This window comes from Malania oleifera, chromosome 10 (assembly GCF_029873635.1).
Source record: "Malania oleifera isolate guangnan ecotype guangnan chromosome 10, ASM2987363v1, whole genome shotgun sequence".
NCBI classification, from domain to species: Eukaryota; Viridiplantae; Streptophyta; class Magnoliopsida; order Santalales; family Ximeniaceae; genus Malania; species Malania oleifera.
Genome location: NC_080426.1, coordinates 62,119,554 through 62,146,841, shown reverse-complemented (window position 1 = coordinate 62,146,841; position 27,288 = coordinate 62,119,554). Strand labels below are relative to the sequence as shown.

General features: G+C 34.6%; 2 protein-coding genes across 2 annotated transcripts; one reads left to right on the top strand and one right to left on the bottom strand.

Moving 5' to 3' along the window:
• The first annotated feature begins 19,084 nt into the window (after positions 1-19,084).
• Positions 19,085-23,284, top strand: LOC131166899 (serine/arginine-rich splicing factor RS31). The gene is made up of 6 exons (XM_058125524.1): positions 19,085-19,275; positions 19,546-19,673; positions 22,002-22,114; positions 22,247-22,476; positions 22,577-22,831; positions 22,991-23,284. Exons 2-6 carry the CDS (start codon positions 19,568-19,570, stop codon positions 23,019-23,021), a joined length of 735 nt encoding a protein of 244 aa, XP_057981507.1. The 5' UTR covers positions 19,085-19,275; positions 19,546-19,567; the 3' UTR covers positions 23,022-23,284.
• A 1,719-nt stretch (positions 23,285-25,003) lies between these two features.
• LOC131166898 (calcium-binding protein KIC-like) lies at positions 25,004-25,984 on the bottom strand. Its single transcript, XM_058125522.1, has one exon. It carries the CDS (start codon positions 25,556-25,558, stop codon positions 25,181-25,183), a length of 378 nt encoding a protein of 125 aa, XP_057981505.1. The 5' UTR covers positions 25,559-25,984; the 3' UTR covers positions 25,004-25,180.
• Between the last annotated feature and the right edge of the window lie 1,304 nt (positions 25,985-27,288).

Sequence of the window (27,288 nt, the reverse complement as noted above, 5' to 3'; positions counted from 1 at the left end):
AGTGAAATTTAACATATTTGTGCGAGTAATGTTATTCCAAGGCTCACATATGAGAAAGTAAGGTCAAAGTGCTCACAAGGATCAAATGAAGCTTAAATGAGTTAAAGCATGGATTTAAAGATGATATATTAAACCTTGAAGAATATGAGGTCATGCATGATTTGTTGAAAGCCAAGAAATGTTTAAAGTCAAAAGAGCCAAAGAAAAGCAAGGCGAGAGAGCTCAAAAAATATTAAAGCGTGAAGACCAAGAAAGGACCAAAGCAAGCATGAAGACTTGAGCGTTTAGAATGTTAATGTCTTAGAAGTCTCATGTAAGTGTTTTAATATTTAAAATATCATTTGAAATATTTTGAAACTCTTAAGTTAACTTCTTGGACCTAGATACCTTTTAACATACTTGGAAAATATTTTTATAAGGTTAAAAATTATTTTAAAAAGGTTAGAATCATTTTTGGAATGAAAAACACCAAAAAGAGTTTTTTCCAAAAGTTGTTAGTTTTTATACATCTGCATTGAGGTGTATTGTTCTCTATCAAAAACTCTTTATTTTAAAAGGTGTTCAACATAAAAGTTATAGGATTTTCTCTTAACTTTTTTTTGACACCAAGAAAACCTAATTTGGAGTATACAGAAAAAGTTATGGCCAAAATACTGAAGCGGAGTCACGACTATCAGCCAACCAAACACTCTTCATGGAAGGCACTTCAGCTGACTGAACAACACAAAAAACCACTTCGAACGACCGAAGATTAAGTTGAGTCATTAAAATATTTTTTTTTGAATTTTTTTTTTAGGCAGAACCACCTCAGATGACTGAACCCGAAAGTTCAGTCATCTGAACACTGTTAACGAGCAGAAAATTTTCAAAATTTATTTTTTAAACATTAGTTTCTTGTGCTCCAAACTTTCTAAAAACTTAGGAAATTATCTAAGGAAACTTTAGCAACAAGGAAACTTTTGAAAGCCTATAAATACATGGTTTTGCAAATCAAAAACACACCAAGAATTGAAAAATCTGTTTGAGAAAGCTGAAAGCACTCTTGTTCTTACAAGTTCTCTTGTTTACTCATTGAAAAACTATTTTACTGAGATATTTTGAAGTGCTAATCCTTCCTCTTCTGAATTCCTACTGCTAATCCTCATCTAAAAAGGATATTGGTGAATTCTACACTTGAACTTCATTCTATTACATTGAAGTATATAGTGCTGAACTTGTACTAACTTACTCTTTCTAGAGAGTGTTTCTTGTACACAGTTATTCTTTTTATTTTTCTTATAGATTAATGATTCCAAGGATTGTTTGGATCGTTGTCTAAGCAAGGGGATATTGCTTAGAGAGGCGGGCTCTAGCCTAGTTAAGGAGTGACCGGACGAGGGGATATCGTTTGGAGAAGGCGGGCTCTAGCCTTAACAAAGGAGTGCTGTAAAGGTTTGTTCCACCCCTCAACGGAACAGGTTTAGTGAATCCTTTGGTGGTTTTGCCAAAGGCGAGGACGTAGGCTGTGTTGAAGCCGAACCTCATAAAAATCTCCGTCTCACTCTCTCTTTCCCTATTCTTTATTTTCAGTGCATATTTAAATTATGTGGATGGTTTAAATTTGAAAATCATATAAACTACGTATATTTGGAAATCAAACAAACTTAAGGTTTAATTTTGATTTGAGTTGCGGAAATCGAAAGGGAGTACGTTGGTTGAACCATTCTTTGCGGAAACCATACGGGAGTATGTTACTTGGTTAAACACCCAAAGATAAATTAACTGAGAGTTTATTTGGATTCTAAATATTTTGAAAGAGTGATTGGATGATGCATTGAATATTACATTGAAGGATCAAATTCATATATACCGGGTTTGGTTCAAATTCATATTAACAACAGGGCTACACACAAGCTGAGAATTCTTATGATTGTTTGGTTTGATCATCATGGTAAATTGATTGGTTTGGTTGAAAAGTTGATTACTTTTTTGGTTAAGCAATAAGTTTTGTGGTTGAAGATTGAATGTTTACTTAGTTCTTGTTTGATTGACAAAATAGATAAACAAGTAAAAGAATTGGTTAAATATTAAATGAAATTAAGAACTTTAGAAAGAACTAAAAAGAAATTTTTAAAAGCCAATTCACCCCCCCCTCTCTTGGGAAGCTATTCCTACTTTTAGAGGTGTTCTAAAACAGCTTTTTGCAAAACTCCAAATATCCTCACCTTTTGATTTCTTTGTGAAATGCACCCATTATGACATCTTTAAATCCACAACTCTAAAATTAATGGGTTATGAGAAGTACGGGGATGACTGGATTCTAAAGAGAAGTGGAGGACAAGAACGTCGACCCCTATTACCACTACTCTTGCCTAGTTTAATCCATTTTACTGGGGATTCACAACCTTCAGCCAAAACATGCAAGTCGGGATACAATCCCTTCAAACCAATTTATCCTCTCTTCAAAGCAACTACTCTTCACTTGATGAACGTTTTAGCCGCATTGAGAAACATATAGCCAGCTCATCTCGTACCACTGATCCTATGGATATCAGTTCAACTCCTGCTAGTGATGATGGGAGTGATGATGAAGACTCTATGGAGAAGCGTGATAATGCAGAAGAAGGCTCTGAAGAAGAAGACGAAGAAGAAGAAGAAACTGATGGAAAGGAGTGAAGATGCAAAAAGGTCTTTTGCCACTATTTGTATCTGAAATTTGTTTTTTTTTTTTTTGCATGTACTAAGTATTTTGTATGTCTTGAACTCCGTTTGATTACTTTGCTTATACTTATGGCCTAACTCTTTCCCCTTGTTTTGAATGATGTCCAAAGGGGGAGAGATTGTGAAATTTAGCAAAGATGATATGTAATATGCTCTTATATGATGTATGTTTGAACTTATGATGAATGATATGTAGATGATATGTACCTTGAACTTATGATGAATGCCATGTCTGAATTTATGATGAGTAAAAATAGTCATGTTGAGTATTTAATTGAAAGAATGCTTATAGTAAGGGGGAGCCTTTTCATAGGAACCCTCATCTTTACTCCTCATTTGTCATCATCAAAAAGGGGAGATTGTTGGCCCAACTGGGTTTTTCAATTTTGTTTTGATGATAACAAATGAAAGATGTTTTAACATGTATTGTTGAGTGGTTTTATTTCAGGTCTAAGCAAAATGACACTCATGGTTAATCATGGAAGTAAGCTGGAAATAAAAGTTAATCAAGTGAAAGCTTCTTAGTATATCGAAGCAATAAACGACAAATGAAGAGCTTAAAGGCTAAGTAGGACTTGACGTAAAAGAATGAATCTCAAGAGACTGGAAGACTTAGTGGTTAAGGATGTCATGCTTGGAAGAATGTTTGTAAGTACTTTAAATTCATTACTATTTAGATATGTGAAGCTCATTAGGATAAGAAGACTTAGAAACCATTTCTTCTAAAATCCTTGAAAATGATTTTGAAAAAGTGGTACTTGAGTTTCTCAAATTGAATTAGAGTTTAAAAATCAAAAATGAAAAAAGAGAGGACTGGTCAGCCGACTAACCAGAACACACCATATTTGGCCAGCCGACTAACAAGCACAAAGAATGGAAAAACATCTATCCAGCTGACAAACCATTTTTGAACTGGGATTAGTCAGCCGATTGACTATTTTGAACATAGTTGAGTCAGCTAACTGACAATTTATTAGAATTAATTTTTTGAGAGACAGAATGGTGTTAGCTGCCTGTCCAGCCGATTGACTAGTACAAAAATGACCCAGTTGAATGAGTTAGCTGACTGACTCTATGGAGATTTTGAATTTCAAACTATATGAGAAGTTTTTCAAAATTAATTCTATGATTTAATATCTTTTGAAAAGTTACCTAAATACCTCATGTTAAATGAAGAAACTTTTCTTTAAGAAGTCTATAAATATCTCTCTTGCTCAATGAAAATATACGCTCAAGCAATACACGATTTCTTCGCTAAAACTCTCATAAAGCTCATACTTGCTCACACTTTTGTTAGGGAAAACTCTACGAAATTGCTAGTTGATTAAAAAGCTTTGGTTTTGATTTGCAACTAAAATTTCTATATCAATAAGAAAGAACCATTGGTAACTTCTCAACCTTGAGCTTCATATTTTCCATAGTTTCGGTTTTGAAGTACGATTAGTGATTTAACTTGTACAACTTGCTCTGTGTTTGAGAGTGTTTTTGTACGCAGATATCCCTCCCTTTCTACTAGATCTTTGACGGTGTAAGATATAGTTGGATCGTTGCACCAAGCATAGGTTGTTGTTTGGAAAGGTTTCTCTTCCTAAAAAGAGGTTGGTTATTGTAAAGGTTTTTTTGTTCCACCCGGAAGGAATAAGGTATAGTGGAATCCTTAGGTGGTTGACCTAAGGTGAGGACATAGGTTGTGGTAAGATGAACCTCGTAAAAACACCATATCACTCTCTTCTCTTATTCTCTTTTATATTCCAACAACAATATAAACTACGTGGATGTGTTAATCTTACAAACAACCTTGGATAGTACGTGGTTAATCAACTCCAAAATTCTTTTAACTAAGGGTTTATTTAAAATCTGAGTTATTGAAAAGAGTGATTGGATGTTATTTTAATTTTCCATTCAAAGGCCAACTAATGGACTTACACATTTATATACAGGGCTGCTAATAATTAAGATGAATATTGCAAAATGTATATTGATTACTTGTATTGTGTTTGTTTGGTTTGAACAGTTAATCAATTGGTTGTGTATGTTGTGGTTGTGGATTGAATAGAAGAAGTAAATGTTTGTGTGGATTGCCTAATCAACAAGAATATAAAAAGTCTTTAAAAGAATTATAAAAGTCAAGAACTTATAAAAAGATTATAAGGAATTTTAAATAACCCAATTCATCCCCCTTTTGGGACTGCACCTTAGGTTTCACAATCGTCTTTCTACAAGTTGTAGGAACAGTTTTGAGTAGGTCATTGGAATAGGCTGAAATTTTGCCCTCCTAACCTCTCTTGAAAACCTTCTCTCTAGAGATTGAATATTCTGCTGCCTAGGGGTATATGGAGAACCAGAAGAAATTAGATGCAGTCGTGCATTTTTCTGTGCTATACTATTGACTATAGGATCAAATATTGCACTTTTATTTGCCCATTTATCACTGCTTTCTTGGTGCGGGTGACCTTGTATGATCTGGGCTTCTCCCTCCTTCTTTTTCCAGACCGACTCGTGTGCACCCCCTTGGTACACCTTCACACTCCAAATATCTAAAATCTAGTTCTCAACATTAAATCACTTAATTAGCTACACGAACATATAAAGAAAGAGAGCGACTACTAGTTCATATGTTGTTCTAAAGATGAAAGTTGTAGCATCTGCATGTGGTCATGCCATCTTTATACACACCCTCATATACGACTAACATTGTCTAGACCTATGGTAATCACATCTATGAAAAAAAAATTATTGTAATACCTAAAGAGTGACAAGTGATCAACCAGGCAATAAAGGTTGCACAGTAGTTGGGTGATAGAAGGCTACCTACACATCAGGGATGTCACTTAGTCATCAAGTGAAGAGTTGCAAGCAATCACCTAGGCTAGAATATAAGAAGTCAACTACAATAATTATGTTGATTAATGTGTGGTAAATCCATCTGATTAGAACTATTATTGATTTTATGATTTGTAACCATGCAATTCAAAGGTAGCAATGATTTAGGCACAATTGGGTTGCGATTGTAATTCCAAGTTTGACTTTGAATGGGTATGAATAGGAGTATGGTCTATCTTGTAAGATATCCTGTGACTAATTTACACTCATAATACAAGCTAAATTGGCCTCATTGTTGTCTATCCCTTTCTCTTTGTCTCTCACTTATTTTTTTCTCCCCTTAGTCTCTTTTATTTCTACCTCTCCTTACCTATTATAATCTCTTCAACTCCATATACTTTTCCCTCCTTCTACGATTTCTAACATTTCTATGATTCTTATCATCCCTATCTTTACACCTTTGATGTGGGTTAGCACAATGGGTTCATCCACTGTCTACCCATCTAAATCCACATCATCTCTTAAAAAGTACTTGATGTTTGATCAAACAACATGTCACTTAGAAGTTGTATATTGTCCCTCCTCGTCCCAAAGCTCCTTATTCATATTCCTAATTCTAATAACAAAAAGACAAACACACACATAATAAATGTAAAGGAGAAAACAATCCCTCATCGTTTAGATGCCATTAAATCTTTAAATCAGTTTTCTCTTTTGCAAGTTCAAGCATGCTTTTACAAATCAACAAAACCAAAGCAAAAATCAAGAAAGGAAATATAAAAAATCTAATCCATTTTAAAAAGATAAATCACAATGAAATTAATTTTTTTTTAAATTGAAACTCTGAATCCACTAAAAGTAGTAGCAAAACTATTATTTATTTGCAAAAGCAGAGTCATGACAAGTAATTACGAAAAGAGAGCCCTAGACATAAATATGTTAAAGGGATTTTTTTGGAATATATTAAAAGATTTAGATATTTTTGTCAATGAATTGATTTATAATAGTCATATGTGGTATATAAACTTGTTTTTGTTTGGGATTTTTTGTCTTCCTTTTTTTTTTAAATTGAAACTTTGAATCCACTAAAAGTAGTAGCAGAACTATTATTTATTTGCAAAAGCAAAGTCATGACAAGTAATTACGAAAGAGAGCCCTAGACATAAATATGTTAAAGGGATTTTTTTTGGAGTATACTAAAAGATTTAGATATTTTTGTCAATGAATTGATTTATAATAGTCATATGTGGTATATAAACTTGTTTTTGTTTGAGATTTTTTGTCTTCCTTTCAAAGGATAAGGATATTTTTTGTCCACAAAATGATTACACTATTCATACTTTCGTCTATAGTATAGATGTAGATATAAATTATTACAGATGTGTGTGTGTGTGTGTGTGTGGGCGCGTGCGTGTGTACACATTGACAACTTATTTTATTTTTTAACCAAATGAAAATTTTTTCTTTTATATTTAAACAAGCTGAAGATATTTTAAATGAAATTTTTATCTAATTTAGTTGAATTGCTTAATAATTTATAAATTACTTCTTTTAGAAATATTTGGTATTACTTTCAAAGGATAAAGATATTTTTGAGTGCAAAATGATTAAATTACTTATACTTTTATACATAATATAAAAAAATATTTATTTTTAGAATGTTTAGTCTTACTTTTAAAATATTTGATATTTTTTGTCTATAAATTGATTTGTAGTAGTCATTTCTATATGTAGTATACAAACTTCCTTTTGTTTGTAATTTTTTTGTTGTACTTTCAAAATATAAGGGTCCATTTGGATCTCTGGATTTGGAGGCTTGGATTTGGATTTGGAGATCCTAAATCCAAATCTATTGTTTGGGAGCACAACTTAAGCTTGAATTTAGACTCCAAGTGAAATCCTTTAGGTCCCAAATCAACAAACATAAAATCCAAGCCTAGGGTTGGATTTTAGAAATCTAAATCCATATGGACTTCTTTATTTCTAAAGAATCAAATCTGTTTGACTCTCAACCCCCACCCTCTTCTCATTGTCTCTTTGTGCAGATCTCTCTCTCTCTCTCTCTCTCTCTCTCTCTCTCTCTCTCTCTCTCTCTCTCTCTCTCTTTTAGCTGATCAAGAACCTTCTCTCTCTCGTCTTTCTTGGAAATGCTACCAAGTACTTCTTCTTCCACCTCATCATCTTTTTCCTTATCACGAATCTTCCTTTTTCTATCTCTTCTTCACAAGAAGAATGTTTTGTCTTGATTTGTTCATTTTTTCCCCTCAACATGTTTTCGGCAACTAAACATAGTTTAACTTGTTCGATGCTGGGAAATAATCTACTGTTTGGATGTGTGGAAGTTGAAATTTCTTGCTTACTTGCTAATTGATGTCATCTCTGTTACACTGGCTTGTTGGAATTTTACGATCGTATTAACATTTCATGAGTGCGATTATGGATTTCTTCCTTTTCTTTGTTTTACAGTTTACTTATAAAACTACAAAGAGGGCATTTGTTTGCACTAAGTAGGTTTTAGTTCATTAAATGGACTTTCCATTAAGATGTGTGTTGTGTGTTTGTGTGGGCTTTCCACTTGACATCTTCTGCAGTTTCAAGCATACTTTTGCATTTTGCAATTGATGTGCTGACTATTTTATTGGAGTCTCATTATGCATCTATAACTATCTTTGAGATTAATTGACACTAATTTGTGATGTTTTTTTTTTAGATACAAAACATATTTTTCCCACAAAAATATTTTTCCCATAAGCTATTTCTCTCAATATTATCTGAAGTGGTATGCATCATATAATTAGAGAGATAAATTAATATAAAAATGATTGTTGTGCATAAAACTTAAAATTTATTAATAATAAAATATTATGTTAGGTTGTGGACAAGTAATAGGTATGTTTTGATTATAAATTTCAACAATAGGAGTTTTGAATTATTTATTAGGTCTAAATATTAATATATGTAATTAGTAAATTTTAAATTTTATGCAAAGATATATATATATTTACAAGTATGCTAGGTTCAAAATGGCTTCTCAAGAGTTACTCTCTGATTTCTTAAAGAGCTATGTTAGATATAAGGAGTTTATAGAATTCAAACTTTTGTAAATTCCCAAATATAAGGTTCTCCAAGCATCATCACTCTTTTCATTAGTGCTGTCTTACCAATAGTGATAAGAATATTTCTATGTACATTATTACATAAAATGATTATAAATTAAAGTATACATGCCCAAATCCATATCCAATACTTAACGTGATCCAAACAATGAGTTTGGATTTAATTTGGAATTATATTTCCATCTTACAATTTAGTAAAACCATGGATTTGGAATTTTGAGAAATTCAAACACAAACCCATGTGTTTATAATTCCAATTTAATTTCAAATTTATGCATCCAAACACTACCTAAGCGTATTTTTGTAGACCATAAAATAATTTACGTTTGACGAAATTTTAGTTTTGGATAAAAAAAAATTAAAAAATTATATTAATATTTGTCTATATTCACACAAATTTAAGTTCAAGATTTCAAGATGAGCTGTATCCTTTGGGCCAGCCTGCATGAACCATGGGTGGCCCATGGCAACTCCGGCCCAATGAGAGCTAGGGTGGGCCAGAGCCGGAGGGGTTGTCGTGGTGGGCCAACAGCCCACTCTTGCAACTATTGCCTTGCCTAGTTTGTGTATTGCATCAAAAGTCCCCTGGAGGACGCATCACCGTTGGATTTGATGATCATCTGTACAGGCACACTAGAATTGGTGTCTAAATTAGGGCTCCACCCCGACTGTATACACTTCAGGCTGAGGTGGATGCCATCAGAGAAGCAAGTATGGGTTTATGATTAAGGATAAATTAATTTAGTTATAGATGATTGAGCAGTATATATGATGATCTAAATGTTTATGATGATGTGATTAATTGTAAACAATGTAAGGGATTTGGGTGATATACATATTGAATTGTATGACTTAATAAATTCTGATGATGTGAAAGGATGATTAGTTGGTAAAATTTTGAGGACGAAATTTCTTTAAGGAGTGGAGAATGTAATGACCCAAAAAATTTTAATGATAAAATAATTAGGAAAAATAATAGATGGAAAAGATAAATAAGGAATAAAGAAAAGAGGGGAATAAAAGAAAGGAAAAAGAAATTGTAAAAGGATATTAAATAGGTTCTCGTTGACGAGCAAGATTTTCTCGTCGATGAGAGATTTATAGAAATTTGTCACCGAGTATGTATGTCTCGTCGACGAGAATTAACCAAGAGGGTTTGAGATGCTCTGAAACTCATCAACGAGCTCTTGACCTTGTCGACGAGTGTTCTTCATGGGATCGTCGGTGAGTCCACGTGTCTCATCGATGAGGCCCTACTTATAAATATAGTTTTTTTCATTTTCAGCGAGAACTTCAGAATTTTACTCTCTCTCTCTCTGTGAAAAATGGATCCTCAACCTTCTCTCTTCGATTTCAGGCTAAATATGACCCAGTTTGACGATCTAAAACTACCACGAGGTTTGTAGGATCATTCTCTACAAGGCTGAGGGAGCTGATCGTTGATTTGAAAGGTTTGGGAAAACATCCTAAAATCAGGGTAAGTGAGTTATTTTGAGAATTTTCTTAACGAATATTGTTATTTGGAGCCGAGGAAGTATTAAATAAGTATTTTTCTAACATTTGAGTCACTTGGGGTTTATTTAATTAAACTAGGGTTTTTGAACCAGAGACCGGGTGAGCATCACAGGCATCGGTTTGGGATACCTGTTGGTGTAAATCAAGGATTCAGGTAAAGGGGAAGTTTATATAGTAAATTAGGTTTTCATGAATTAAAATGGATTACGTTTTATTAATGTATATATGTTTTCATGGGGGAATAAAATGCAAACTATGTAAATTATGTTTTCTGAGCTTAAAACTGCTTATTTAGCTACGTATATGTGAAAATGAAGTGATGAAAGTGGAAAATATTTCTAGGATAATTATGTAAGAAATGAATGTATATTTTCAGTATATAAATGTTGAATATTGGTTGGCTTATTTTACAGGCAATGTATGAACTTTTCTGCTAAAATGTGTGGCATGAGTGGATAGTAATGTTGTTAGAATATATATTATTTGTATGAGATGCAGACTATGTAAGAAATGCACTGTTAATAAAATGTTATAAGTACCATGTTGCTTGTGTTTAATAATTGAACCATGTATGCAATGATAGCTAAAAGGAGCTATAAACTGATTGATGATAGTTAAAAGGAGCTGTGTTAACAGATTCTAGCGCATATCTATGTGGACTAACTTATGTACAACTAAAAGGAGTTGTAGTACGAATGATTGAAATGAAAATGAATGTCATGGAAATGTGAATGAAATGGTTATGAAATAGTCATGTTGAGTATTTAATTGAAAGAATGCTTAGAGCAAAGGGGAGCCTTTTCATAGGAACCCTCATCTTTGCTACCCATTTGTCATCATAAAAAAGAGGGAGATTGTTGGCCTAACTGGGTTTTTCAATCTTGTTTTGCTAATAACAAATGAAGGATGTTTTTAACATGTGTTGTTGATTGGCTTTATTTCAGGTCTACGTAAAAGGACACTCATGGTTAATCATGGAAGTAAGCTGGAAATCAAAGTCAATCAAGTGAAAACTTCTTAGTATATTCAAGCAATGATCGAAAAATGAAGAGCTTAAAGGCTAAGTAGGACTTGAAGTAAAATACTGAATCTCACGAGACTAGAAGACTTAGTGGCTAAGGAGATCATGCTTAGAAGAATGTATGTAAGTACTTCAAATTCATTACTATTTAGATATGTGAAACTCATTAGGATGAGAAGACTTAGAAACCATTTCTCCTTAAACCCTTGAAAATGATTTTGAAAGAGTGGTACTTGAGTTTTTAAAATGGAACTAGAGTTTAAAATTCAAAAATGAAAAAGAGAGGACTGGTCAGCCGACTGACCAGAACACACCATGTTTGGCCAGCTGACTAACAAGCAAAAGAATGGAAAAACATCTGTCCAACCGACTAACCATTTTTGAACTAGGATCAGTCAGCCGACTGACTCCCTGTTCTGTCCTATCGACTGACTATTTTGAACATAGTTGAGTCAGCTAACCGACAATTTATTAGAATTAATTTTTTGAGAGACAGAATGGTGTCAGCTGTTTGTCCAGCCGACTGACTAGTACAAAAATGACCCAGTTGAGTGAGTCAGCCGACTAACTCTATGGAGATTTTGAATTTCAAACTATACGGGAAGTTTTTCAAAATTAATTCTATGATTTAATATCTTTTAAAAAGTTACCTAAATACCTCATGTTAAATGAGGAAACTTTTCTTTAAGAAGTCTATAAATACCTCTCTTGCTCAATGAAAATATACGCTCAAGCAATACACGATTTCTACGCTAAAACTCTCCTAAAGCTCATACTTGCTCACACTTTTGCTAGGGGAAACTCTACGAAATTGTTGGTTGATTAAAAAGTTCTGGTTCTAATTTGCAACTAAAATTTCTATATCAATAAGAAAGAACCATTGGTAACTTTTATACCTTGAGCTTCATATTTTCTATTTAGTTTTAGTTTTGAAGTACGATTAGTGATTTAACTTGTACAACTTGCTCTGTGTTTGAGAGTGTTTTTGTACGCAGATATCCCTCCCTTTCTACTAGATCTTTGACGGTTCAAGGTATAGTTGGATCGTTGCACCAAGCATAGGTTGTTGCTTGAAGAGGTTTCTCTTCCTGAAAAAGAGGTTGGTTATTGTAAAGGTTTTTTTGTTCCACCCGCAATGTATAGTGGAATCCTTACGTGCTTGACCTAAGGCGAGGAAGTAGGATGGGGTAAGCCGTGTCACTCTCTTCTTTTATTCTCTTTTAAATTCTAGCAACAATATAAACTGCATGGATGTGTTAATCTTACAAACAACCTTAGATATTAAATAAACTTAAGATTAAAATTGATTGGGTTGATTATCATTGATTGCAGAAATTGAAAGGGAATACGTTGGTGAATCAACTCTTAAATTCTTTTAACTAAGGGTTTATTTAAAATTTGAGTTATTGAAAAGAGTGATTGGATGTTATTTTAATTTTCAGTTCAAAGGCCAACTACAAGACTTGCACATTCATATACAGGGCTGCTAATAATTAAGTTGAATATTGCAAAGCGTATATTGATTACTTGTATTGTGTTTGTTTGGTTTCAGTAGTTAATCAATTGGTTGTATATGTTGTGGTTATGGATTGAATAGAAGAAGTAAATGTTTGTGTGGATTGCCTAATCAATAAGAATATAAGAAGTCTTTAAAAGAATTGTAGAAAGTCAAGAACTCATAAAAAGACTCTAAGGAATTTTAAATAACCCAATTCACCCACCCTCTTGGGGCTACACCTTAGGTTTCCCAATTGTCTTTCTACAAGCTACAGGAACAGTTCTGAGTATGTCATTGGAATAGGCTGAAATTTTGCCCTCCTAACCTCTCTTGAAAACCTTCTCTTTAAAGATTGAATATTCTGCTGCCTATGAGTTAATGGAGAACCAGAACAAATCAGATGCAGTCGTGCATTTTTCTATGCTATATACTATTGACTGTAGGATCAAATATTGTACTTTTATTTGCCCATTTATCACTGCTTTCTTGGTACGGGCGACCTTGTATGATATGGGCTTCTCCCTCCTTCTTTTTCCAGACTGACTCGTGTGCATCCCTAGGTCCACCTTCACACTCCAAACATCTAAAATCTAGTTCTCAACATTAAATCACTTAATTAGCTACACGTACATATAAAGAAAGAGAGCGACTACTGGTTCATATGTTGTTCTAAAGATGAAAGTTGTAGCATCTACATGTGTTCATGCCATCTTTATACACACCCTCAAATACAACTAACATTGTCTAGACCTATGGTAATCACATCTATGAAAAAAAAATGATCGTAATACCTAAAGAGTGACAAGTGATCAACCAGGCAAAAAAGGTTGCCCACTTGTTGGGTGATAGAAGGCTACCTACACATTAGGGATGTCACTTAGTCATCAGGCAAAAAGTTGCAAGCAATCACCGAGGCTAGAATATAAGAAGTCAACTACAATAATTATGTTGATTAATGTGTAGTAAATCCGTCTGATTAGAACTATTATTGATTTTATGATTTGTAACCATGCAATTCAAAGGTAGCAATGATTTAGGCACAATTGCATTGCGATTGTAATTCCAAGTTTGACTTTGAATGGGTATGAATAGGAGTATGGTCTATCTTGTAAGATAACTTGTGACTAATTTACGCTCATAATACAACTAGACCGGTGCTAAATAGGCCTAAGTGCCTTCTATCCCTTTCTCTTTCTCTCCCATTTTTTTTCTCCCTTTAGTCTCTTCTATTTCTACCTCTCCTTACCGATTATAATCTCTTCAACTCCATATACTTCTCCCTCCTTCTACGATTTCTAACATTTCTATGATTCTTATCATCCCTATCTTTACACCTCTGATGTGGGTTAGCACAATGGGTTCATCCACTATCTACCCATCTAAATCCACATCATCTCTTAAAAAGTACTTGATGTTTGATCAAACAACATGTCACTTAGAAGTTGTGTATTGTCCCTCATTGTCCTAAAGCTCCTTATTCATTTTCCTAATTCTAATAACAAAAAGACAAACACACATAATAAATGTAAATGAGACAACAATTCCTCATCGTTTAGATGCCATTAAATCTTTAAATCAATTTTCTCTTTTGCAAGTTCACGTATGCTTTTACAAATCAACAAAACCAAAAGCAAAAATCAAGAAAGGAAATACAAAAAATCTAATCTGTCGACTCTATGAGTTTGATCCCATTTTTATCATGATAAAACCATTGTTTCTCACCTGTGCACTGAGCTTCTTGAACAGGCCTATCCTTAGCATGCACTATTGGTAGGAACTTAAGCAAGTCATATGAACTATGAAGATCAAGCTTCATTTATGGTGTCTGAAGAATCGAAAGAATGAAGACCTATTCTCTATTGTATTTGCATTCCTTTTTAATTGGTCTGTAATAATTTATATAGTCTGTAATAATGCATCTGCATGTATAATAGGATTTAATGCTCAACAAGACCATAAAGACTGAATGACCTTGGGGCAGTCGACCGACGCCAGGTTTTTTGGCGTACTTAAAAAGGCCTTAGAAAGATCCTAGGTCCCAGCACGTGCACATAAGAAAGTCCCTAACATCACTTAAAATATCAGGAGAATTAATTGAAGAAAAATTAGACTTAATTAAAAATCTTGAGAGAGTCAGGCGACCGAACCCTAGGAGTTCAAAACTCCTGGGGCACCCGAACTGCTAGAAAGTCAGCAGTTTAAGCAGGCTTCGGGCGACCGAACTCAAAATGACCCTATCATCCTTCGGTGCCTAAACCCTTAAAAGGTTACTTTTCACCAACTCGGGCTACCGAACCTTCGCGTTCAAAAAGACCTCGGGCGACCGAACTTGCTGGTTCGGTTAACCGGACTTAGCTTCGGGCACCCGAATCGTGAACAAAAAAATTTTGTCTTTTGTTCAGCCGACCAACCCTTATTTCGGGCACCTAAACCTTTAAAAAGTGAATTTTTGAGTGTGTCTATTCGGGCACCCAAACCTCAAACCGGTTACCCAAATCTCACGGGATAAATTATTTTTTACTAAAAATTAAAAGGGGTAAACTGGGTTAATTTTTCTAAACTTATTTTAAACTTTTCTAAAAATGCCCATTGATTCCGCAACGGTCATAATTTTGCCCTTGCATATATATATCTTTTCATTTGCAAAATTAAGGGTTGATTAGTAAGATCATTAAGGAAAAATTCTCTCAAATTTTTAAATCCCATTTAACCCATACTACTTCCATACACTCTCTATTTTGTTATTCCTTTGATAGATCAAGTTCCCAAGAGTGTTATTGAGTGTTTTACATTGCTAAAACTCTCCTTGCTTATTGATTGATTTCATTGAGAGTTCTTAGTTAGGGTTTTTCCCCCGGTTTAAACAATAAATTTTTGAGCGGGAATACCCTTATAACTAGCGAGTCTTTGCATCTTGATTGCAAGACTTATCAAGCTTGTGGATTTTCATTTGCAAAAATATTATTTTACACAAGTTTGCATATTATTTTTGACATTGTTTTTGTCAATTTCAATCCAAAATATCTATTATGCTATACATTTATATTATCCTTGAGATATTTGATTTGGATTGTGTTAAATTTCCTTTGATTATTTGTGTGTTGAATATCTTATCTTGAATCAAAGATTGAACTCTCACATATACATACACTCACACATCTTAGAGAGTTTACATATTGGATCTCACTTGAACATTAAATCCATATCATTTATGAGTGCATAGTAGTTTGTGCTGTATTTTGATACATATTTGCTTGATTAAGAAGCAAAATCACTATACCGATTATATTGTGAAAATATTGTTGTATGCCAAGTGTGGCCTGAGGGGGCGGTAATCCAGCCCGGTAAGGATTGTTTGTAAAAGTTGAGGTCAATCCTGTGCTAATTGACCTAGTTGTTTAGGTGCCGCTCCACCTGTTAAGTTAGCCATAGTGTAATCCTTGTGCGGGTGTGCCAAGGCAGGGTTGTAGGCAAGATTGGTCGAACCCCGATATTGTATTCGGTGTTACTTTTACATTTCCTGCATTATATTCTGCTATGTGCTTGATTTAATTTTCTTACTGAATATACTGCGTATCTAATAGACACAAAATTGCACCGAGTTGAGAAAATACTGAAATTGCATTGTGTGCTTTAAATATTGGTAAATATTTCATATCTGCAATTTCATATATACTTAGACTGCCCCTAAGTTGTGTAATACTACTGCTAGACTTATTAACCTAGGAAGTAATTTTTAAATACCAATTCACCCTCTTTCTTGGGATTATACCAAAACTAACATAATCCATTTTAAAAAGATAGATCACAATGAAATTAAAATTTTTTTAAATTGAAACTTTGAAGAAATGCAAATTATAAAACATGAATTCACTAAAAGTAGTAGGAGAACTATTATTTATTTGCAAAAGTAGAGTCATGACAAGTAATTACGAAAAGAAAGCCCTAGACATAAATATGTTATAGGGATTTTTTTTTGGAATATATTAAAAGATTTAGATATTTTTGTCAATGAATTGATTTATAATAGTCATATGTGGTATATAAACTTGTTTTTGTTAGGGATTTTTTGTCTTCCTTCCAAAAGATAAGGATATTTTTTGTCCACAAAATGATTGCACTATTCATACTTTCGTCTCTAGTATAGATGTAGATATAAATTATTATAGATGTGTGTGTGTGTGCGCGCGCGTGCGTGTGTGTATACATTGACAGCTTATTTTATTTTTTAACCAAATAAAAATTTGTTCTTTTATATTTAAACAAGTTGTAGATATTTTAAATGAAATTTTTATCTAATTTAGTTGAATTGCTTAATAATTTATAAATTACTTCTTTTAGAAATATTTGGTATTACTTTCAAAGGATAAAGATATTTTTGAGTGCAAAATGATTAAATTACTTATACTTCTATACATAGTATAAAAACTTATTTATTTTTAGAATGTTTAGTCTTACTTTTAAAATATTTTATATTTTTTATCTATACAAACTTCCTTTTGTTTGTAATTTTTTGTTGTACTTTCAAAATATAAGGGTCCGTTTGGATCTTTGGATTTGGAGGCTTGGATTTGGATTTGGAGATCCTAAATCCAAATCTATTGTTTGGGAGCACAACTTAAGCTTGAATTTGGATTCCAAGTGAAATCCTTTAGGTCCCAAATCAATAAAAATAAAATCCAAGCCTAGGGTTGGATTTTAGAAATCTAAATCCATAAGGACTTCCTTATTTCTAAAGAATCAAATCTGTTTGACTCTCAACCCCAACCCTCTTCTCCTCATTGTCTCTCTCTTTCTCTCTCTCTCTCAGCATATCAAGAACTTTCTCTCTCATCTTTCTTGGAAATGCTACCAAGTACTTCTTCTTCCACCTCATTATCTTTTTCCTTATCACGAATCTTCCTTTTTCTATCTCTTCTTCACAAGAAGAATGTTTTGTCTCGATTTGTTCATTTTTTCCCATCAACATGTTTTCGGCTACTAAATATAGTTTAACTTGTTCGATGCTGGGAAATGATCTACTGTTTGGATGTGTGGAAGTTGAAATTTCTTGCTTACTTGCAAATTGATGTCATCTCTATTGCACTTGCTTGTTGGAATTTTACGACCGTATTAACATTTCATCAGTGCGATTATGGATTTCTTCTTTTTCTTTGTTTTACATTTTACTTATAAAACTACAAAGAGGGCATTTGTTTGCACTTAGTAGGTTTTAGTTCACTAAATGGGCTTTCCATTAAGACGTGTGTTGTGTGTTTGTGTGGGCTTTCCACTTGACATCTTCTACAGTTTGAAGCTTACTTTTGCATTTTGCAATTGATGTGTTGACTATTTTATTGGAGTCTCGTTATGCATCTAAAACTATCTTTGAGATTAATTGACACTAATTTGTGATGTTTTTTTTTTTTTTAGATACAAAACATATTTTTCCAACAAAAGTATTTTTCCCATAAGCTATTTCTCTCAATATTATCTGAAGTGGTGTACATCATATAATTAGTGCGATAAATTAATATAAAAATGATTGTTGCGCATAAAACTTAAAATTTATTAATAATAAAATATTATGTTAGGTTGTGGACAAGTAATAGGTATGTTTTGATTATAAATTTCAACAATAGGCATTTTGAATTATTTATCAGGTCTAAATATTAATATATGTAATTAGTAAATTTTAAATTTTATGCAAAGATATATATATATATATATATATATATATATATATATATATATATATTTACAAGTATGCTAGGTTCAAAATGGCTTCTCAAGAGTTACTCTCTGATTTCTTAAAGAGCTATGTTAGATATAAAGAGTTTATAAAATTCAAGCTTTTATAGATTCCCAAATATAAGGTTCTCCAAGCATCATCATTCTTTTCACTGGTGTAGTCTTACCAATAATGATAAGAATATTTTTATGTACATTATTACGTAAAATGATTATAAATTAAAGTATACATGCCCAAATCCATATCCAATACTTAAGGTGATCCAAACAATGAGTTTGGATTTAATTTGGAATTATATTTCCATCTTACAATTTAGTAAAACCATGAATTAGGAATTTTGTGAAATTCAAATACAAACCCATGTATTTATAATTTCAATTTAATTTCAAATTTATGCATCCAAACACTACCTAAGCGTATTTTTGTAGAACATAAAATAATTTACACTTTCTATGTTTGGCGAAATTTTAGTTTTGCAGAAAATAAATTAAAAAATTATATTAATATTTATTTAAATTCATCCAAATTTAAATTCAATGCTTTCAAGATGGGCCGTAACTTTGGGCCAGCCTGGATGAACCATGGGTGGGCCATGGCAACTCCGGCCCGATAAGAGCTGGGGTGGGTCGGAGCCGGAGGGTTTGTCCTGGTGGGCCGGCAGCCCACGCTTGCAACTATTGCCTTGCCTCAAAAGTCCCCTGGAAGACGCATCACCGTTGGATTTGGTGATCATCTGCACAGGCGCGCTGGAATTGGTGTCTAAATTAGGGCTCTGTTGGCTTATTTATGCACTTTACAACCATTATTCGTATCCTTATTCTCTCAAACTGTTGCTAGGGTTTCTGAAGCTTCGAATCATCCCAGGACGAAGGTACTTTTTCTGCAGCTTGCCCCCTTTTTTATTTTTCTTTTCTTCTCTTTCTTATTCTGCTGTCTCTGTTTGATCGCTGAGAAAGCGTCGGAAAAGAGAGGAAAAAGGGACAAAAATTCTATTCTTTTACCGAAATCCCTTTCTTGGGCCTTTTAGGGTTTAAATAGTTCTTCGTTTTTCTTCCCCTCCCCCCTCTGTAGCAAGTCAGAGATTCATTTTCTAGGGTTTCCGTTTTGTTCAGTTTGCGTGTGTTTTCTCGTGTTTTTGAAGGTACTGGTGTAGTGTGGCAAAGATGAGGCCCATTTTTTGTGGGAACTTCGAGTACGAGACTCGCCAATCTGATCTGGAACGTTTGTTCTCCAAATACGGAAGGGTGGAGCGTGTTGACATGAAATCTGGTAAATATCCTCCATCTGATTATTTGCAGGGTCTCCACTCCAAAAGTTTCGCTTTTGTTTTTGTTTTGCTATTTTATTGTGGGGGATTTGATCTGGGTACTTCCCATGTTATAGAATTAGATGTAATTTTTTTGTGCTTTTCTCTGGTTTCTGTTCTGATGGCATAACTTAGGAATTTTGTTGATATCGCGTAAGACACTAGTTTGTTTCCTTGTCTGCAGTGTTGTAATATTGTTTGAATAGTTTGGTTGATAATGTGGGCGATTATAGCAGTTAGTTTTTCTCCTTATCCTTTTTTTAGACAATCTGAGGCAAATTAAGATTTGCATAGCTTTAACTTCTTAGTTTTTGTTTAGTTAATCTCTTGTGAATGAGGTTTAGGCCTGCTGATTATGAACCTACACAAATGAAAGTCATCAGTGCACAGTACTTTTTGGTGTCTGTTTAGTGTTTTTTTTTTTTTACTAACACCTTTGTTTCTCGGTATTTCTACTAATTATTGACCCATCTTTTTAAATGAATGATATTGAATTTTTTTTTTTTTTTAAATTATCATAGCCAGTCAATTTGCATCCATCATGGTTGTCATTTTCCTAAATTTTGTATCTTGTGCCATTTTCACGATGTCTTGATGTTAGTGAATTCTATATTTCCTAGGTGCATACTTATGCATTCTTGGGAAAAATATTTTATTTTGAAGGTTATTTGTTTGAATATAGTTTTTAGTGTGGTAGCAACTATAGGTATGGTGTGACTAATCTCAATTTACGCTACCTGGCTTGAGCAACTGATGATAGTGGCAGTGAGACAGAGTAGAAGTGGGGAAAAGCAGGTAGTGGTATGTGGTAGTGGTAGTAATGTTGAATCCTGGTGATGCGGTGAGGTGAAAATGGAGATGGATATGGAGGTCAGCTCTAATTAAGTCAGGATAACAGAATTGGGATAGATGGTTTTTGAGATGATGATTCTTGCTGCAACGGAGATTTGTCAGTTTATGTTTTGGCAATTGATAGTGTGAGACTTTGGGAGTTACAGTGTGAGATGGTTGTGTAGTGGCATTCAATGGTGGTGAAAATCTTGAATGGACCGGGCTTCATGATGTTTTTTTTTTTGTTTCATGTTAAAACTACACAAAATGTTTGTGCATGACGCTTATCCATTATTTTTTATCTGCTTACAAACTTAAAAATGTTATACCAAAGTGCTTTTTAAAAAAATTTAATTTCAAGTTTCTGTCCATCGAGATGAGGCCTCAGGTATTGTATTAAATGGATACATTTTCCTTCATTTTGATTAATGTTAAACCAGGTTTTGAGCAGGTTTGACCAAGCTTCTGTTCCTATTTGTGCTTTTTATTTTTTTTCATGAGAAATGGGTAGGCTTCATTTTGTATTGTCGTGCTCAGGGTTCTCCTCCCTGTGCCATTTTGCTTTATCCCCACCTTTGATTCTTGAATGTTTAATTCTAGGGCATGTCTTATGGGTTCAATTGATTAATGAGGGCCCTTGTTTTGACTTGAGGTTGCTTCCATAGGTGGGATGCTAATCTAATTGATGTTCTGAGTAAAAAATACATTCTTATTAAACCATTGGCTTGTTGGATGTGGATATATGGCTATTGTATAGCATGTGTATCCAATGTCTTCCTGGCGGAAATTAAAATGGCAGCCATAAATTTGTTTTGTCTGGAGAAAATCTCCATATTTAAGTGTTTCTTTTGACGCAGGAACTACTACTAAGGGAAAATGAGCTTCTATTTGTGCTCGTCAACTTCTTTGCAAAATATTCTATTGGAAAGGAAACCTTCCTGCTTGCCTGCTGTCCTACTCACAGATGGCACTATCCTGCATTTTCTTCTACTCTCAGATGGCATCATCCTGAATTTCCTTCACTCGATCATCCGTCACTCACCCACTTCACTGCCTAAAGTTGCCATCTCACAAGACTGTCATGGTGGGATCAGTCAAAGTCATCATGCCATGCCCTACCTCTGATAATAAGGGGATCTATGAAATCTGTCATGCCATGCCTTCCATTACTGAACTCGTGCTGTATGAATGAATGGCGAAGCATTTTTAGCAATGACATCTCAGACCTGAAACCTTGGATTTATACCTTTAATATGCCATCATCATGATTTAGTTCATCATGCCAGGCCTCTACATCCTTATTTACATCAGCCCTTCACGTACTTGCAGGTGTTGTATTATTTTTAGTTCTTGTCAGGGCAACTAAATCCTGATTTGGCTGATGTACTGCTTGCTGAATGGATTTGATGAATGTGTTGTGCATTGTTACTTCTGCTTCTGATTTTGCTCTCCTACTGCAGGGTTTGCTTTTGTTTATTTTGAGGATGAACGTGATGCTGAAGATGCCATTCGTGGTCTTGACAATATGCCATTCGGTTATGACAGGCGCCGATTGTCAGTAGAGTGGGCTAGGGTACAATATGCTCTTTTATATTATTTAATTCATTTTATTTCTATTTCTTTTACTGCTCATCTCTGTTCAGTAAGTTTGTCTCAACAAGTCATAAAAAATGTTCAGGCTCCTGCTGATGTTTGCTTCGTGCAGGGTGAGCGAAACCGTCATCGCGATGGGTCTAGGTCAGTGGCAAATCAAAGACCTACCAAGACATTGTTTGTAATAAATTTTGATCCTATTCGCACAAGGGTTCGTGACATAGAAAGGCACTTTGAACCTTATGGTAAAGTTCTTCATGTCCGAATTCGAAGAAACTTCGCTTTTGTGCAGTTTGAAACACAGGAAGATGCTACCAAAGCTCTTGAATGTACACACATGAGGTTAGTACGAGCTTGTTTTTGGTTATGTTGTTTCTATTGAGTTCTTGTTTCCACCATCACCTTTCCATTTATAAAGAGCAAGTGGGTTTTAATTTTGCAGCAAAATATTAGATAGGGTGGTATCCGTGGAGTATGCTCTGAGGGATGATGGAGAGAGGGATGACAGGAATGATAGCCCTAGAAGAGGAGGTTATGGTAGACGTGGGGACAGCCCTTATAGACGCTCACCAAGTCCAGGGTATCGAAGGGGTCGACCAAGCCCTGATTATGGCCGAGCCCGCAGCCCAGTCTATGATAAGTACAATGGTCCAGCCTATGACAGGCACAGGAGTCCTGAATATGGTAGATACCGCAGGTAGTTACCTATGCTTTGAAGGCTATGTGTTTTGGTTGCTTGGAGATTCTTTTTCTCTAAAATTGTTTTGGAAAATCTTTTGCATGCCATTTTATGGTGTAAAATTTTGATGGAACCGTGCTTTGTAACAACTTTTTTTTTTTTATAAATTAATTACAGCCGATCGCCCATTCGGAGGTCAAGAACGTGAAGAGTTGCTGGGTCAAAGTGGGGAAACATGCTGAACTGAAATATGCCATTTTGTTGTTTGCGAGGTCGCTAGGTAGTTGTGTGTGATCTTAATGATCTTTAGGACAAGTTACCAACTAGCTGAAAATTGCACTGTTTTAGGTGATATTTTAGGCAGAAGTGGTTGCTGGTACTTTCATTTGTATGTTAACTTGTGTGATTCGGACCATGACTCTTTGAAGTCGATGAATGATTAATGGGATAGAATATCAGCCTTTATATGTTTCATAGCAGGGTTTGTGTTTGCCAATTGCCAGTTCATATAGCATTGCTGGCTTTACATGCCAAAGTTCTGCTTGAGCTTTTTAATTGATACTCAAACATGGTAAAAAAAAAAAAAAAAAAAATCATTTGAAGGGTCCTTAAATTGATTTTCACCGTCTTACCATGCTAATTTTGGATGATGAGATGGTGTGGGGTTTGGTATTATAATTGCATGTAAGTGCAGTTTTGCTCTTTTAAGGTTTGTGTTTGTGAGCATGAATTTCAGGTTATAGATTTGTATCTAATTTTTGTAGTCAAATTGAAATTTAAGGTCTGAAATTCAAATTATCAACCACAAGGATTGGGTGTATAGATTGATAAGGGACTGAATTGGGCTTTGATAGTATTGTATTAGATTGATTATGATGGAATTTGTTTTATATCTTGGACCAACAGAGGACTAAATTTGTATTCAATTTTTGGGCTTATCCTGGAAGTTGTTCTATGGTGCCATATTTATAAAGGGGATATTATAACGAAGTTAAAAGTGGCAATAGAGCTTAGTCACGAGTAGCACATGGGGGACTCAGTTTTGAATCTTGTGAGTGGGTTAATGTTTAGCCACCAAAACAAATGCGCTTCAAAAAAAATTGTAACAAAGGAGAAATGATGGCTTAGTCATGGTAGTCCATGCCAGGCTGGAATCTTAGCTCCCCAAACCTTAGACGTACCTGTATTTTGTTTTTAATTGTTTAGTCCTGGTTAGTCCATGAGAGACTGATGAGTCTCATAACTCCTAAGTTGATGTTAATAACTAAAACAAATATGATTTCAATTATGCCAAAAAAATATGAGAAAAAAGGACACGTATTTTTTTTTTGGTGTTATTGCTTATGTTCATGATAGACTCGCCAGTTTTAAATCTAGTAAATAGGTTTAAGTTATTCTCTCTAGTCGCTAGAGCTAATATTGTTGTTAGCCGAGAAAATAAATGATCTATAAAGGAAAGCTTATTAATGCATATCTAATGCGGGGAGTTGGGAGGGCCGTAAGAGATTTGGGATTGAAATAATTCCCAAACCCCACCCCCCCTTTCTTAAATTCGTATCTCAGAAAACCCAACTACCCCTTTTTTAACTCGCGTTTAGAAGACGCAGAATAATATGGGATTTCATGTGCAGTCCAGCAAACTCAAAGCAAAACCGCGCATTTGAAAGCAGCTGCGGCAAACTGAATTACTGAATTAAAATCTGAATCTGGAGATCTCCTCCCTCTCCTTCCTTCCTCTCTCCTCTTAAACTCGTTTCTACAAGTTAATTAGCCTGTGTTCTCCCTCCATATTCGAAATATATTTTATTAGTGTTCCCGTTTTCTTCCTTTTGCTGTGTGCCTGCCTGTTCACTGTTGTTCAGTCCCTTGATCCTTTTTTGTATGTATTTTCGGAAAATTTACCATATTTTGGCATTATTTGGCATTGTCTATATAAGAATTTTCATATAATCATGTCATTTTCACTGGATCCTATTCGAACTGCAACCAACAGCTAGCTAGCCGTGTCATTAGCCTCTCGCAAAAGCACGGGGATGGTTTTTATTTCCATTTATCATCCCTCCATCTGCACCCACAGATCTGGGATTTTATTAATCTCCATCATAACATATCAGCGCCCATGAACTAATTGGTGCTTCTGGATCAATGGATCATGATTCATGACATGCACAAACAGTACTGAAACAGAGATCGAGTAATAATTAACTATATAAGATGATGGTGAAAAAATTAATTAAAATCTACATACATATTTAAAAAAAAAAAAGAAGCTACCTTATTCATTGATCGATTATTATTAATTATAATTAACCAAAGGTAGCACACCAGGATCGGATGATATATATTGCCTGTGTACGTTTTTTAAATCTAGGATGAAAGAGCTTTCTGAAGCCACGCCTCGGCGTCCTGCATCATTTCGGGGCTGAGCCTGACCATGAGTATGCAAAACTCAGTCTCATCCAGCGCCCCGTCTCCATCCAGATCCCCTTCTCTCACCATCTCCTCCGATTCCTCTCTGCTCATTCCCTCCATCCCCAATACCCCTGCATTCCTCCTCAGACTCTCCGGTGTTATCAGCCCCCTCTCCCCGTCCGCCAGCAGCCGGAACCCCCCGCACAGCTCCGACACAAACCCCTCCACGTTCAGCTTATCCGCCATCACCGGCAGCAAATCCTCATAGTACTCTCTCGTCTCCTCAACTGTTTTCGCAGCATCCGTGGTACTGCTACTCCCACCATTTTCCATCCCCTAGCTTGTACGTACGTGTGAGTATTACTCCCAACAAACAATTAATATATATATTGAAGCTAGCTCGGAAGTTTCAAATCAACTTCGCCTGCAAAATTAAACACACACATGCAAAACACATATATACAGATATATTCAAAACCTACGAAGACCCATATCGCGAACAGTTCGAAGGAGCATATGATCGATATATATCTGCAGGTGCGAGTACTGATGGGAATGGCCTTCTAATTTATAGGGGTGGAAAGTTTTGTTGGTTTCTACGTGATCTTGAGGCGAGCTGTCCAGCTGGGAAGTTCCGAAATTCATTCATAAATCATAGTTCATTATTAGATGGACCAGGGTGACGTGGATCGGAATGGACTGTTGGATGTTGATTTATCATAAAATGGGAGAAGCATCGGGCGAATGATGGGCCAAAGGAGCAGCGCCTATGGTGGTGCTGCCTGCACTTAATATATTCCTATGAGCATGGAAGAATTTGTGGGTTTTGTTGTATACGTACTGTTATTAAAATTGAAGGGTTTCCAGGAAGGTGCATGGGTAGGGATATCTTGGGGTGTGGTCCTAGTCGATTAGTACGCAAGCATGGAATACGAAAGAAAGAAGTTGGTAGTGGGCGTGGAATGGTTAATGGGGGCAGGGAACTGCTTAAATTGTCAGGAGTCCAGCTTCTGTGAAGCTTCCTATCTGCTTGTGAAAGCTTGGTGTTTGGACTTTTGTTCTCTCTCTTCATTGTCCTTGCCTTATAATTTCTATTATTTAATCATAACCAAGCCAGTTCTGGTAGGTTTGTGGTTGGCACAAGTGCAGTTTAGAGAGAGAGAGAGAGAGAGAATTTATTTGTTTATATTATTTTTTGGGGGCTGAGAAGTCAGGGGTGTGATTGAGGGCGGGCTAGTTATGCTAGGGAGTATGCTTGCCAATTGCCAACATTATAATTGTGTTTATTCGAGGTGGGTACAAAAATAATGAAGAAGACCAAGAGGCACTCTGATGCAATGTTCCAATTTAAGGTTAATTGAATTAAACCATTGGATTCAATTTATAAGTTTAAAGTTACTACAATTAATATTTTTTCTCTGTTATAAGCGACATGCTGATTTTAAAAATCCACATTAAAACTCAAGCATCAATAAAAATTCAAATAAATTTAATTATAAACTTAAATTATCATCCAACATAAGCTTAAAAATATCCACCCATAACCAAACAAAAACAAAATCCATAATCCAATTTCTAATTCTTGAAAAATAACATAAAAATAACTTGCCCAAGTTCTAAATTTCTGTGTATTTATAATACATAATTTTGGTTTAGTTAACCATAATTATTGAATGAACCAAACCAAAACAAACTGAGAAAAATAGTTAACCAATTCTTAGTTCCATTTGGTTTCGTGTTGCAAATTGGTTCTATTTCTTGTCCACTCCTAGTGTTATTGCACGAGAAACCAAAGACGGGGAATGATGAGTCTAATTAAAAATTAAGTGTTTAATCATGAATTTAAAGCAAATTGAAAAAATAAAAACAAAATCGCACTAATGAAAATAGTAAAGGAAAAGGGAAGACAAATACAAATCTCTTATAGTGGTTGAACTATTTCAAGGTTGTGTCCTCAACTACATCAAGTTTCTTTTATCACCTATGAAACTTGCAACTGCTTGCTTTCATGGAGGCAAGGACACCAAATAACTTTACATTCAAGGAAAGAAAACCCTTACAAT